The sequence below is a fragment of the Chrysochloris asiatica genome, unplaced genomic scaffold (genome assembly GCF_000296735.1).
Source record: "Chrysochloris asiatica unplaced genomic scaffold, ChrAsi1.0 scaffold00147, whole genome shotgun sequence".
In the NCBI taxonomy this organism is placed as follows: domain Eukaryota; kingdom Metazoa; phylum Chordata; class Mammalia; order Afrosoricida; family Chrysochloridae; genus Chrysochloris; species Chrysochloris asiatica.
In genome coordinates, this window is record NW_006408665.1 from 6537309 (window position 1) to 6553348 (window position 16040).

Genomic DNA, 16040 nt, shown 5'->3' on the forward strand with positions numbered 1-16040 from the left:
TCTGCTATGCATGGCAGAAACTAGCACATTACAAATGAAACCAATACTGTTATAATTTTCTGTTTTATATAACTCAAGATTTGGAGTCACATCCCCAATTCTAGTGGTCAGTTCTGATCATGCAGTAGGATTAAGAAGGTTGGAGTGCTGGAGTAGTTGATAGTTCCCATTACAGCACTGAGTGGCAGCCATGAGAATCTGTTTACATTGGAAATCAAAATAGGAAAATGTTTACCCAGTGAGTTTATTAGCCTTAATTTCTTTCTCTAATAGAGAAGTTCCTGCAGAAATTAGTAAGGGTCAAAGTCTTTCCCCAGATTATTTTTGCACATTAATTTTCCTTAGAAGATGTTCTGCCAGTTGTCAAATCTTTAATAATAGAGGCTTTTAGTAAATTATTTTAAAGATCCCTGGTAGCACAAATGGTTATACACTTGACTGCTAACTTAAAGGCTAGTGATCTAAACTCACCCAGTGGACCTGCCGAAGAAAGAACTGATAATACGCTTCCATAAAATTGTTGTTGTTAGGTGCCATTGAGTCAATACCAACTCATAGTAACCCTATGCACAGCAGAACAAAACACTGGCTGGTCCTGGGCCAACCTCACAATTGTTACCACACTTGAGCCCATTAATGCTGCCAATTTGCCAATCCATCTCTCTAGGGGGTCTTCCTCTTTTTCTCTGACCCTCCACCTTACCATACATGATATCCTTCTCCAGAAACTGCTCCTTCCTGACAATATGTATGAAGTATGAGAGACAAAGTTAGGCCATCTTAGCCTCTAAGGCTCACTCTGGCTGCACTTCTTCCATCAATTCTTCTACAGTCTTCCTTATTCACTGTCCAGCATTTGCATGCATATAAGGTTATTGAAAACACCATGGCTTGGGTCAGGCACACCTTAGTCCTCAAGGTGACATCTTTGCTCTTCAACACTTTAAAAATGTCTTGTGCAGCAGATATGCCTAATGCAATACATCTGATTTATTGATTGCTACTTCCATGAGTGTTGATGACTGATCCAAGAAGAATGAATTCCTTGTCAATTTTAATCTTTTATCTGTTGATAAGAACGTTGTTTGTTGGTTCAATGGTGAGGACTTTTGTTTTCTTGACATTGAGATGCAATCCATATTGAAGGCTTACGGCCAAAAAACATTCCTATGGGACAGTTCTACTGTCACAGCTAGTTAGTATGAGTTGGAATCAACTTCACAGCACCTTAACAACAAATTATTTTAGTTCTATACTTAGATTCCTAGAGAGATTGTTGTTAAATGCCATCACATCAGTTCTGACTCATAGTGACCCTGTATAGGGTTTCCAGTGATTGACTGGTGAGCTTGAACCACATTAACCCACAGCGCCACACCAGGATTCCAGAGACTGTTACATATTCTTAAAGATAACTATTTAATTGTTAACATGAGTATTTTGAAGTACATAGAGACTAAATGACTTTAGCAAGGTCACATAGCTGGTTGGATAGGAACCCAGGGCTCTTAAATTAAGTCCTTCCTTACATCTCATTGTTGTTGTTGATAAGTGCTGTCTAGTCAGTTCCAACACATAGCCACCCTGTATATGGATTCCAAGGAACGACTAGTGAGATTGAATCATCAGCCTTGTGGTTCAAACTGACTTTGCAGTCCAGTGCATTAAGACACACACCACACCAGGACTCCTGCTTCTCATTACAGTACCTTTAATATCAGGCTAAACAAAATCCACTACCATCAAATCAGTTCCAAATTTAATGATCCAAAAGAACAGAGTAGAACAGCTTCTTGGGGTTTCCAAGGCTGTAGATCTTTACCAGAGCAGATAGCTCCATTTTTCTCCCATGGAGCTGCTGATGGATTTGAACCATCGACTTTTTGATTAGCAGCCCAATGCCTAACCCACAATGCCAACAGGGCTCGAGCAAAGTTGTCTTGATATAGTTCCTTTCCATGAAACAAATCATACTTCTAGAGATTATTAAGATTTTCTCTAGAATCAAAAAAGACATGTTTTGTATTCTGTTAAATAAGAATTTGGATTTCTCATTATTTTTATTTCAAATGGTCTATTTTTAAAAATAATCCTAACTATATACAACCCCCATATGATTTGATCTTGAATAGATCTTCTCTCCAAATCTGTTCCATTGTGTTTACTCAAAAGTTTTCAATTATCTCTATGTTAATAGGGTGCATATTCATTTCAATGCCAAAACATTTCTGGGCTTTTGGATATTATTTTCCTTTGCAGTTCATAAATAAAGTGGATGGATAGGATTTTAAGAACTGCATCTTTTCTGACTTTGTAATCTTGCAGCATAATCATGGATTAAATAAGTAAGTTCAAAGCACAGAACATTGGAAACAGATTCATGCAAAATATATCTCCAACTGCAAAGTGAAATACTAATAGCACCATTCTACTTCTCAGGAATATATAAAATGAGAGCAAATAAATTACTACAAAGCAGTTTAAAATTTCAGTGTTTGAGAAGTTACTTTTCAAATTCTGTTGTAAGATATCATATTGTCAATAATAAATAAGAAATATAATTTTTGTTTAAGATACCTAATATAACTAAGGAGTCCTGGTGTGGCGCTGTGGGCTAATGCATCAGACTGCAAAGTTTGAAGGTTGGTGATTTAAGCTCACCAAGCGGCTGCTTGGAAATGCAACACAGAGTTGCTGTGGGTCAGAATTGACTCAATGGCACTTAACAACAACAACAACAATATAACTAAATTTTTATTATAACTGTCTTTTAAATCAAAGTCCCAAACTACATTCTTTAATTGAGGTAAAATTCACATAATGTAAAATTAATCATTATGTTGTTGTTGTTGTTAAGTGCCATCAAGTCAGTTCAGACCCATAGCCACCCTCCATAGGGCTTCCAAGGAGCAGCTGGTGAGCTTGAACCAGCTTTTGTGGTTCAAACAACTTTGCAATCCAGTGCATTTGCCCATAGCACCACACCAGGACATTATAAAATACATCAATTCAGTAGTATTTAGTATTCACATTAAGTTGAGTGCTAACCCAACTTATGAGTTAACTCATTATGCATTTTCTAATTATTATTACCACTAATTATTACAGATGCAAAACAACTAATAATCTCCTTTAAGAGAAATATTATTTTTAAATGCTCTATGTTAATGGTATTCTCCAGTGACTTATTTCAGCACTTTAACATATGTACATGAGTTATCATACACTTTCCTTTATAGTCTTTTAAATTCTAATGATCATTCTAGCAAAATATAAAGGATATATCATTTCATATTTTAGCACAGGCCATGAAAATAATCCTCTTATCTTCAAGAAACTTATGTTGTAGTTTTGCAATAAATGTTTACTTCACATGGAATTCTAAAACATCTTTTCCTTTGAAGAAACATTAGTTTTCTGAAATTTATTTTGGATCGCAGAAGTGTAGATCAGTTTGCTGTAAAGTTCTTTTTGACATGAAAGGTCTGTTTATGTGATCTTAGTTTCGAGAAGCAATACAGCTGTATCATGCTACACTAAGCGTACTTCTCTGGGATTTATTTGTCTCTACGGAGTGAATGGAGTTCCTGGATGCAACAAAGAGTTCAGTTCTACTCTGCTAACTGCTTTTCATGAATCTGAGTCAATTTGATGTCAGCCGCTTTAGGTTGTTTTTTTTAGTGAGCAAATTAAAGAGATAAAACATATAAAGAGAACATCAAAATTAAATGACTCTTTTTGCTACAAATGAAGAGTTAAGCTGTTTTTGGTCAATCCTAAGTAGATACCTACCTATATGAAGTAAAAATAAATAAATAAAGCAATATTTCTGATTAATCACATCAGTCCAGTTTCCTTTGTCCAGATTATAAAGGGACATCCAAGTTGTGGACAATATCTCAGTATTCAAAAGACTGTACCTTTTTAAATCCTCTATGATTTTTTTTGATGGGAAAGAACATTTTTAAGGGTTCAATTTGTTTTTGTTTTTCCATTACAGGTACGTTGTGAATGTACCAAAGACATTTTGGAAAGAAAATAAATGTTTCTAGTCAGAGAAAAGACACCAGAATCTATCTACTTTTGTCCAAATTTTCTGTTATTCGATCTCAACGATATTTGATATGATTTATATTCTATTTTCTTTGCTTTAATATTAAAATTTTTATATGAACATAAACTCTTTTTATACTTAATTTTTAAGAGTTAAATGATAATCCATTAATTGGATTTTCCTTAGCTAACTTGTCTCTATGATTAGTCATTTACTTGGCAAGTGATTTTCACCATAAGAAGTAGTGTTAAGAGGAATAAAACTATGAGAACTTAATTTGCATGTTATATTTCATTTGTTAATTCATTTACAATTACTGACTGTACTTCCTATAAATTTCCATTGTGCAGTCACCATACAGAGTGACAAAGGGAGGTATAGAAAGTCTTCTAGACTGTGTAATAAATGCACTGAAGTTAGGAAGAAGACATATTACCATGATGTAAAATATTGGGGCTAGAGAGTGAGAGGTGGTTTGGTCAGAGAAATAGAAAGAAGCCAGTTCAGGAAGGTCCGTGAGAATTATGCAATCACTCAAGTTTTGAGTGTGGTGCTGTAGGACTCCAGACTGTCGACTGAAAGGTCAGTGGTTCAGACCTACCAGCCACTCCTCGGAAACCCTATACAGGTTGCTATGAGTTGAAACAACTCAACAGCACTTAACAACAAGAAGTTCAGTTTAAATTATAAGTTATGGGATGCTGTTAAACTATTTTTATTCAAGAAAATGGCAAGATCATATTCATATTGGATTATATGTGATTTCTTGTGAGCAGTGCAAAAATAAAATTATCCATCAAAATAATAATGAAATATCAATGTTAATAATAGAGACAAATTGTGAGGGGAGAATATTTTACAGAAATAAAAAGAAGTAAATGGTTGACACAGTTTGGGAAGTTGTTCAACTTTAAAAATGCAAATTTAAAAAATAATCAGTGTTTTACATGGTTCTAAGGAGTCCTGGTGGAGTCCTGGTGTGGTGCTGTAGGATAAACGCTTGACTGCAATGTCAGTTCGAACCACAAGGCAAACAGTTCAGATCCACCAGCCACTCCTCAGAAACCCAATACAGGGTCACTATGAGTTGGAACCAACTCAATGGCACTTAGCAACAATAAGGAATCCTGGTGTGACACTGTAGGATAAGCTGTGGCTGCTACCCAAAAGATTGGTAGTTCAAATCCACCAACTGTTCCTTGGAAACCCTATATAGGGTTGCTACGAGTCAGAACCTACTTAATAGCACTTAACAATAACAACAAGAAGTGGTCATAGAAAGCTAATAAGTATATTTGTTTCTATCTTATAATGCCAAAGAATTTTATTTTAGAGTTTGGACTGTCCATTAATATACAATTTCAGTTTTGCATATTGAAACACTGAATCAATCTACAAGAATGTATTTCAACATTTGGGATGCAAGTTTTATAAATGTGATCTGTTTGGCTAGGATATAATTTTATTGAAAAATATCAATTTCATTGGTTAAATACAGGGCATAGAAAAGCATCAGTTTATGTTTGAGATTAGAGAAGAAGACACTTAATATAATGTCTGGTATTTGCTAAATATCTTAAGAGAACAAAGTTGTTGTGAAGGGCTGTCGACTCAATTCTGACTCATAGCCACCCTGTATAGGGTTTCCAAGGAACAGCTGGTGGGTTTGAACTGCCAACCTTGTCGTTAGCAGTCCTATGCTTATCCTATGGTGCCATACCTCAACACCAAGAGAACAAAGAGTAAATAAAAATTAACCCTTCCTTTTCAAATTTTGCCCACAATTGGTAAGAGATGAGTGTGTAGCATATATTTTATTTTATTCGTAATTATATTAAAAATATCTAAACAGATTTTTCCTTAGCTGATTTAACAAGAATAACTTAAAGGTTATTGCTGCTACTCATGATTCAGAAGGAAGCCCAGTTACTTCATCACTTTCTGTTCATCCCTGGGTTCCATAGTATCGGATGCATTGTAAATGCTGCTATTAGATGCTAGAATAAATATTTCCTGTGTTGGCTGGATATAAGAATATACAAAAGAAATAAAAAATCAATAAGATTTCCATATGGTTTTAAGATTTTCATTTTATCTTCATTAGCATAATGCACATCTGTTGATGAGCAGTTTTTTCCCCTGATTCTATTGTTTTTGTTCAATGAAATTACAAAAGAAAAAAGAAGTTTGGATAAGCTTCTACTATTTGCCCAAAACACTGGATATGTGATTCCTTGCTACAGTATAGATAGAAATATTCCAATTCATACCCCTGTGCCTTCATATTTACACCATTACTAAGGTGCTACCTAAATGGTGCCAATACTTATATCCCTTTTGATATATACTTTAAAAGGTAAGTCCTTGTGTGGCAGTGTAGGAAAGTACTGGATCACAAGGTTGGTTTGAATCGCAAGATTGGCAGTTCAAACTCACCAGCCAATCCTCAGAAACCCTAAATAGGGTCCCTATGATTTGGAACCAACTCAACGGCTCTTAACAACAAATACGTCAAAAAGGAGTCCTAGTGTGGTACTGCAGGATAAGCACTCAACCAAAAGGTTGGTTTGAACTGCAAGACTGGCCATTCAAACTCACCATCCACTCCTTGGAAACTGTATATATGGTCGCTATAAGTTGGAACTGACTCGATGGCATTTAGCAACACCAACAACATATTTTAAAAGGGAGACTGGTGGGGCACTAGACTATAAACCACAAGATCAGTAGTTTGAGCCTCCAGAAGCTGCATGGAAGAATAATGGGGCTTTCTGCTCCTGAAAATATTTACAGCCTCTGAAACCCTGTACTGGCTCGCTGAGTCAGAAGTGACTCATTGGCACTTTAACTACAACATACTTTAAAAGATTTTTTTTCCAATAGCTCAATATGTTAGTTGTAGGCTCAGGTTACATATTTTCTGAGGAAAGAAAAAAAAAAAATGCAGCACAATTAGTCTGGAGATATTTATTCTGTCTATATAAATGTTTAGCAAAAGCTTTCTGGATAATGTCTGTTTGTCATTTTTTTTGTGTTGTAGTTGGCAAAAAGCCATTATTTAAATTAGCTTAGGCAATTGCATCTATTCTATAAAAGAGTTTCATGACTATGAAAACTTTAAATTAGACTTAAAAACTAACATTTATTTTTCATAATAGAAACATTTATATACATAACCATAATATAGAAATAATACTTCCATGTGTTAGCATTATCTGAAATTTGTATAATAGCCCTATTTATTATATATATCAGGTCACAAAGGAGTACCTAAAACATAGGGTATCAGGAGGAAGTTGACCAAAAATGTGTTCCAAATTTTGACATTTAAGTAACTTGTGACGCCGATTTTTTCTATGTGGTAACATGAGCATCAGTAATTTCTAATTCCCTAGCCATTTATTTGAAAATGATTTGAAGTTGTTGCACACTAAACACTAATATGATTAAGTCTAATACCACACCCCACCCTTCTTGCAGAGAAGCCTACCAAAATGATTCCCATGGGGAATAAAAGACTGACATTCCTCTTCAATTTGACTGCATTTCTTAATGAGCTACACAGAGAAGATAGAGAGCTTTTGAAGTGTAGTTCTTGCATTTAGTTAAGCAGAGTATACCCTGTAAAAATGCTCTTGGCCAAAAACTCCATTCGCCAAGCCATATAACCTATTTGTAGGGTTGCCTCTGTGTGGAGAAAGAATCACTGTTTTTTAATTCATATCCATTCTAACAGGGACTCTTTACGAGTCTGCTGTATCTTGGCTCCAAGGTCTTCCCTACTGATGGTCCACAAGTATCCATGATGGCACAGTGATGAAGTGTTCAGCTACGAGCTGAAAGTTTGGCCCATTGTCAGATTCAAAATGACCAATGCCAGTTCATTTCAGCTCACTAATGCCTAGGATATAGATGTTTACACATTCCATTTCATTTTTGACAATTTCCAATATTCCTAGATTCATACCTTGTACATTCCATGTTCAGATTATTAATGGATGTTTATAGCTGTTTCTCTTCATTTTGATTTGTGCCACATTAGCAAATGAAAGTTTTACTCCATTCGTGTCATCACAGTCAACTCTACTTGAGGAGGCAGCTCTTCCCCAGTTGTATTTTGAGTGCCTTCCAACCTGAGGGTCTCAACTTCCCCAGAATATTTGACAATATTCTGGTTCTCTTCATCATGTTTCAGTATTCAATATCCTGGTGCTCACACTGTTCCACTGTTAATCATATTTTTTGTGACTAAATATTCAGAAGTAGTCCGTCTCTCCTTCTTCCTAGTCTGTCTTCATCTGGAAGCTCAGCTGAAATCTAACCACCATTAGTAACCCTGCTGGTATTAAAAAATACCCATGATACAGCTTCTGAAATTACAACAAAATGCAAGCCACCACAGTACAACAAACTGAGAGACAAGTGGCGGTTGCACATATTTATTAGGTTTCTGAAGTGTAAGATGAAATAGTAACTGTCTTACAAGTAATTGTGCTTATAAGACAGTAAGCAAGAAGAATGCAGCATGGTAATTTTTAGTTCTTAATAATGTTCACTGTATCCTGATTCTCTCATCCCAGAAGAAGTAGAAAAGTCAGTTACCTGAAATCTTGTGAAAGGTCAGATGAGTAGCATGGATTTTCTTAGAGAACATGGCTATCATTAAGAAGTAAGCATTCCTAGAATGCCTGGGGTCTTTATCAGAGACAATTGCATGTAGGACTAAGTTATCCACAAAATAAGATTGCTTTTCAAAATTAAGTACAGAACAATGATGTACAACCAAATGACAAAATGTGCATGATTATGTACTGGAGATCCATTAGTGAGAGCAGATTCCTTAAATATGCAATTACAGCTTATCACTGTATATTGCTAAAATATAACTATTGTTCTTTATAACACATTTTCCAATTAATACCTTGTGAACCTGTGTTGCCATGTTCACATTGTAGTACAAAACTCCCCATTTCATTTTTCACAGTGCTGTAGGATAAGCACCGGACTACTGGCTGCAAGGTCAGCAGTTCAAATCTATCAGCTGCTCCTCAAAAATCGTATATACAGTCACTATAAGACGAAACTGACTCAACAGCACTTAAAAACATTAACAATATATAAATTTTGTTACATAAAATTATATCTAATAAGTTCTCATTGACCCAACTTAAATTAGTTTAAAATACTTATGAACATTTTAACAAATCCTGTGAACACCTACTAAATCCATTAAAGACAGATGATAACATTTCTTTCTATGTTTATTGACCCTTTTTAGGAGAAAGGAAGACAACAGTATCCTGCACAAAAATCATGAACAAAAATAACAGCATTGTGGACAACAAGAAATGCAAGTACTTAACCAAGCCTGAACCACAAATTCGAAAGTGTAATGAGCAACCATGTCAAACAAGGTAATCTCATTCAATCATCTGTTAAAGAATGGCTTGACCATTATATACTGGGTTTTTAAAGCACATTCAAGTTATTATTAAAATTGCATTTTCTTAACAGTAGAAGGAGATACGTTCTCAAATGTAGGTCTAAGAAATCAAGGTTAATTGTAGCAGTGGAAAATCTATTGGAGCAGGATTAATTTATTCGCCCAATAAAACATTGTCATTGAGTCAATTCTGACTCATGTTTTCCAGAGCTGTAAATTCTGATATGAGCAGAAACTCTCATCTTTCTCCCATGGAATGTTTGGTGGGTTAGTGTTCCAATGCTTATCCTAACCTCAACACCAGAGGTCCTCCAGAGAAGAAAGAGGAGAATGAAGTTTAATTATTTGGTAAACTGTAGATCACCTCTTTAAAAATAAGGCAATTTGATTGAATTTAACAATATCTTGATTGAGTTTTCTGATATGGTGTGTTGGAATTTACCAGGAGTTATATAAATCAAAACATGACTGACCTGATCCCAGGATCCAGGTAGAACTGGGACCCCTGGCACTGTAAGATCAGCACTGAACTGTGAACCACAAGGTCAGTACTTGAAACCTACCAGCTGCTCTTCAGAAATGCCATACAGGGTCACAACCTTGTACAGGGTTTGAGGAGCAACTGGTTTTGAGCTGCCAACCTTGTGGTTAACAGTTTAGTGCGTATCCTACAAAGACTTCTTATATACTGTGCAACAGAATGGAACTTCACCCAGTTCTTCATTGTCCTCATGGTTACCAGCATTTTCCAGTCCATCATTGCAACCATAGTGCCAGTCCAGCTCATCAAGGGTCTCCCTTTCCTTTGTGGAGCCTCTTCTTCTCTGAACGTGATGTCCTTCTCTAGTGAGGAATCCCTTCTGATGACATGTCCAAAGCAAACAAGTTGGACAGTGTTCTGTTGTGATTCATAGGGTTTTCATAGGCTTATTTTTGGAACTGGGTTGCAAAGCATTTCTTCCTGGATTATCTTCATAAGGAAGCTCTACTGATACCTGTCCAATATGGGTGACCCTGCTGATATTTGAAATGCCAGTGGCATAGATTCTAGCTTCACAGCAACAAACAGTCACATGGTGGTGAATGAAACATAAAATGAAGTGTAAAAGAGAAAAGTATACGAATCTATTCTCAATAGTATGCACAGTACACCTGCTTGGCTATATGTTCTCAGTCTAAGTAATAAGTGGATGAATTTATAAAGATTTCTATATGAGGAATCAGCTGAGAGGGTGAGGTAGAGAATTATTATCACCTACAATTAGGTGTCTGGTTGCTTTCCTGTTAGAGCTGGACAGATACATGAGCAGAGAATTTGGCCTTGGCCCTGAATCCTTACTATTAATCCTATTCCTAAGACTATTTCCCCTCTTATTTTAAGCATATAAATACTAAAATGTTAATTTGCCTCACTTTTCATAATTTATTAAAATATTTCAAATGACCACAAGAAAACCCCAAATTGCTTTAGGTCAATTCTAACTCGTCTGTAGAGTCAGTTCAGACTCATAGCATTCCTGTCTAAAGTTTCTGAAGAGTACTTGGTAGGTTTGAACTGCCGACATTGAGGGTCATAGTGATGGTCAATCACACCAAACCAAACTCATGGCTACTGAGTTGATTCCAATTCACAGTGACCCTATATTGGATTTCCTAGGTTGTAAATCTTTATAGGAGCAGACAGCCTCATCTTTCTCTGGCGAAGTGGCTGGTGGGTTCAAGCTGCTTATCTTGCTGGTAGCCCAACATATAATTCAGTATGCCACCAAGTCTCCTTCATAGTAACCCTATAATTGGTTTATACAATATAGTTTTTTCCAATTTATAAAAAGAACAACAGCTACTTCTGATACAGTAGGGAATTTACACCAGCTGGATCTGAGAACTAGAGCATATTTGTCACATCTGGGTCTGTTAACAATCAGTTCGCTGATCTCAGTTAGCTATCTTGCAGGAAAATGTCTCAGTAATGACTTGGTAAAATTAATCATTTTTAAAGATCAGTACCTTTCTGGGAAATTTTTGCAACAGGAGACTGAAAGCCTTTTCATTAGAGCATGGAAAGGGAGGTGATACATTCTGAACCACCAAGAGGCTATATCAGTGATGTTCACCCAAATATTGTGATGTAAGAAATGGACAGGTTGTTGGTTCCGACTCATAGTGACCCTGTATAGGGATTCCGTGGAGCAGCTGGTGAACCTGAACTGCTGATCTTGCAATTCAAATAACTTTACAGTTCAGCATATTAACCCACAGCACCATACCAGAACTCCAGAATTGGACATGGGTACATATAGTCATCATGTGAAAACTCTCTAAGACTTACAAACACAATAAAATATTTATATTTTCTTTTCCCCTACTGGAATAAAAAACATTCTAATTTTTATTAACATTTACTTAAAAGGTCATGAAAAGGGCAGCTAGAATCCAGTGTGCCAGATATAAACTGTACTGATTGGTGGTTAGTAAATATTTTTCTAAGAAGTAGTCTTACGGATAAGGAGATTGCTAGTGTTGTTGTTAGGTGCCATCTGATCAGTTCTGACTCATAGTGACCTTATGCAAACTAGAACAAAGCATTGGCCATTCCTACGTCATCCTCACTATCACTGTTAAGCTTAAGCTTAAGCCCATTGCTGGTGCCACTGTGCCAATCCTTTCATTGGGAGGGGTTTCTCTTTTCCCTGACCCTCTACTTTACCACGCATGATGTCCTCCTCCAGGGACAGGTCCTTCTTGATAATATGTACAAAGTATGAGAGATGAACTATTGCCATCCTAAGGAGCATTCTAGCTGTACTTCTTCCGACATAGATTTGTTTATTCTTTTGGCAGTCCATGGTACTTTCAGTATTCTTCTCCAACATCATAACTAAAATGCATTGATTCTTCTACCGTCTTCCTTATCCATTGTACATCTTTCACATGCATATGAGGTTATTAAAAATACACTGGCTTGGGGCAGGCCCACCTTAGCCCTCAAACTGACATCTTTTCTCTTCAACACTTTAAAAAGGCCTTGTGCAGGTTTGCTTAATGCAATACATTGCTTGATTTTTTAAAAATGTTTTATTGTGAATTATGTGATAGTTTACATGCGAGAACATTAGTTTTACATTCATCCTATCGTATATTGTTTCATAGCCATGGTTACAATCCCCTCCATGCATCATCAACCAACCAATGGGTATACACTACAAGCCTGCCCTGCCCCCACTCATCGGCACACAGCCCCTCTCCCTCTCTGTGTCTAAAGTCCCCAGCTGCTCCATCTCTCCATGTCATCATCTCTGCCTCCACCTCTGGTGTCACTGTTTCTTTGGGTAGGGTCCCTCACTCCACTCTTCTCCCTTGATGGTCCCAGGGACCTCTACTCCTGGACTGCAAAGTGAACACTCCCCTCCTTTTGCTACCTTTACATTTTCAACCCTCACAGTCAGTCCTGATAACAATTATTCACCATTGTACTGCATGAGTGCTATCCCTATCTCCTTTCATCAGCCCCGCCCAGACAGATTGGATACTCCTCAGTGGAGATTCTACTTTCCTCCATGCCCTCTGGATCTGTGCTCCCTCTTGAAAGTTTGTAAGCCAGTCACTTGCTTCCATAGCCCCACCATTTTGGGTAGCCAAATTGCCCATCCCTGTCTACTCTGTGTATGGAGGGGCTGGGAATGATCATCACTTGATTTCTTGACTGCTGTTTCCATGAGTGTTGATAGTGGATCTGAGCAAAAGAAGTCTCTGACAACTTCAATCTTTTCTTATTGGCCCGGTGTTAAGAATATTGCTATTGTTAAGTGCCATCGAGTCAATTCTGACTTATAGCGACCCTGTATATGGTTTACAAGGAGAAGATGGTGATCTTGAACCACCGACCTTGCAATCCAAATGACTTTGAAGTCTGATGCATTACACCAGGACTCCATATAGGACAAGTCAAAACAGATACATTTCAAACTACAAAATGTTTCTTCTTAATGAATTGTACTTTATATTTTAGATCTTATTTTCTCAGCAGCCTTCACAAGGAATAAAAAACGGCAACTTTTATTATTATATTAAGAATATATAAAATGTATTTTATTTCAAAAGTATGAGATTCCATGAAATTGGAAATGCTTCTCTTTTGAGTAATATCTTTTGACTTTTTGACTTCCATAATTCAGGGGAAAGTACTTAGATGGATTAAATTTTTTATTGTTCCTTGGATATTCTTGGGTGGAAATATGAAGTCACAACTATAGTAATTCTGAAGATATATATTTATTTTTAATGAAAAGCCACTAGGGGCCCTAAAGCAAAATTCTAGATTTGCATCGTACTTCCTAGAGCAGCCAACAAGAACTCTAATAGAGGCAGCATTAGATAACAAACATTATCATGAAATTTGCTCTTTTTCAGCAATAGAAACACAGAATCACTCAGAAGTATACAATTTTATATATGGGAAGTTAGTCCTGATTTGGCACTGTAGGATAAGCTCTGGGCCACAAGGTTGGTTTAAACTACAAGGTTGGCAATTCAAATTCACCAACTGCTTCTTAGAAACCCTATAGAGGGTCGCTATGAGTTGGAACCAACTCAATGGCACTTAACAGCAACAACAAAACATGGGGAGGGAATTCCTGTATGGTGTAAATAATGATTATCTTGCTCAGCTGCTAAATGGAAGGGTGGAGGTTCGAGTACACGCAAAGTTACCTTGGAATTAAATAATGGTGAAAATTTCTGAAAAGAAACCCTGTAAACCCTATGAAGGACAGCTCTGCTCTGGAATATGTGGTTGCTGTGAATCAGAATTGACTTAAAAGCTACTGGTCCTGAGAAAACTAGGTTACAAAGGATAAGAGACTCCTTAAGATTTTAATCATTGCCAAGAGTACATGGGTTTAAGTGAATTGGAAATAATTGAGGACATTTCTGTAAAGCAAAAAGAGAAACGTAAACCTCATTTCAATAGATGTTTTATGAGACGCTATTATGTCAAAAACATTATGAATACAAAAATAATAATACACTGATTTCTATCTTTGAGGAGCCTATATATTAATAAAGATGTTGTAGTTGTTTTCTGGTAGCATGGTGGTTACAAATCGGGCTGGTAACCTCAAGGTCAGCAGTTCGAAACGACGTGCTGTTCCATGGGAGAAAGATGAGGCTTTCTGCTCCTGTAAATATTTACAGCCTTGGAAACCCTGTACAGGGTCATTATGAGTCAGAACCGACTCCATGGCACATAACAACAACAACAACTTTGCAGTTAAAACCAACCTTGTGGTTGAGTGCCTATCTTACAGTGTCACACCAGAACTAATAAGGACAAGAAGTTCAAATTCTTTAGGAACTCTCTGAGCGCCTTTACTTCCCTGGTGGTAGTTGGGGTGGTGTGACATAGAGTCGGTTCCTGCTCATAGCAATCCTGTATAGAGTTTCCAAGGGTGTAAATCTTTACAGGAGCAGAAAGCCTCATCTTTCTCCTGTGAAAACGGCTGGTAGTTTCAAATTGCTGACTGTGAGTTTAGCAGTCCAATTCATAATCACTACTGCTATCTGAACTCCTTTCACTTCCCTAGGAATAGCTAATTAAGTGCCAAATGGGTGCTACAAGCTAGATGGTAGAGGGCAGAGAAGATCCAACCCTTTTGGTTGGATAGAGAAGACATTCAAGAAGGAAGGGGCTTGAAGCTGGCTTTTAAGGAGGTGGTAAAACATTCTAGTCAGTGGATCCTACATAAACAAATGTTATGAGGTAAAACTGGAGTCCAGATGTGGCACTGTAGAATCAATACTAGATTGCTAATCACAAGATTGGTGGTTCAAGTATACCAACCACTCCTTGGACAGCCTATACAGGGTCACTGTGAGTTAAAACTGATTCAATGGCACTTAACAACAACGATGAGGTATGAATAGAAGTTTGGGGAACAAGATGAACACATGGTTTATTTTATAAAGTAGTAGGAGATGAGACTATAGCAATAAGTATAAACAATTTACAAATTACTGCCACATGTACATTGTATATTATGTACTGACTATTGTATGTCTGTATAATAAGAAATACTTTTACAAATGAGAAAGTTGAAACTTATAGCTAATAATTATTGTTTAAAGAATGTGCACAGCTAATAAGGAACCCAGAAATAATCTCAGGTTTTCTCATGCACTCACACTGCTGAAATCAGATTCTGCAGAGTTTAAGGTGGGAGTGTGATGTGGGAATGCTAAATTCTCCTGTATGGCTAACCAGATAATAGGATAATCGGAAACCCAGAGTGAATTTTTATTGTAAAAAATATACAAATAACAAATTTTTGAATCACTTTTCTGGACTAGGTCTTGGTTTCTTCCTCAAATAAATTTGGGGAGATGCTTAAATTAGTGTTCCTAAGGTGGGTGGTTCAAACCCATCAGCCACTACTCAGAAACTCTATTTGTTGTTGTTGTTAAGTGCCATTGAGTCGATTCCGACCCATAGCGACCCTGTATAGGGTTTCCAAGGAGCAGCTGGTGAGCTTGAACCACAGACCTTGC

General features: G+C 36.8%; 1 protein-coding gene across 1 annotated transcript in view; it reads left to right on the top strand.

The window, feature by feature from the left end:
• The window catches only part of ADAMTS19 (ADAM metallopeptidase with thrombospondin type 1 motif, 19), a 394617-nt gene that overhangs the window by 332256 nt on the left and 46321 nt on the right, over positions 1-16040 (top strand). The window contains exon 19 of the mRNA XM_006870690.1: positions 9333-9468. Within this exon, the coding sequence (XP_006870752.1) occupies positions 9333-9468 (136 nt within the window). The remainder of the gene's footprint in view (positions 1-9332; positions 9469-16040) is intronic.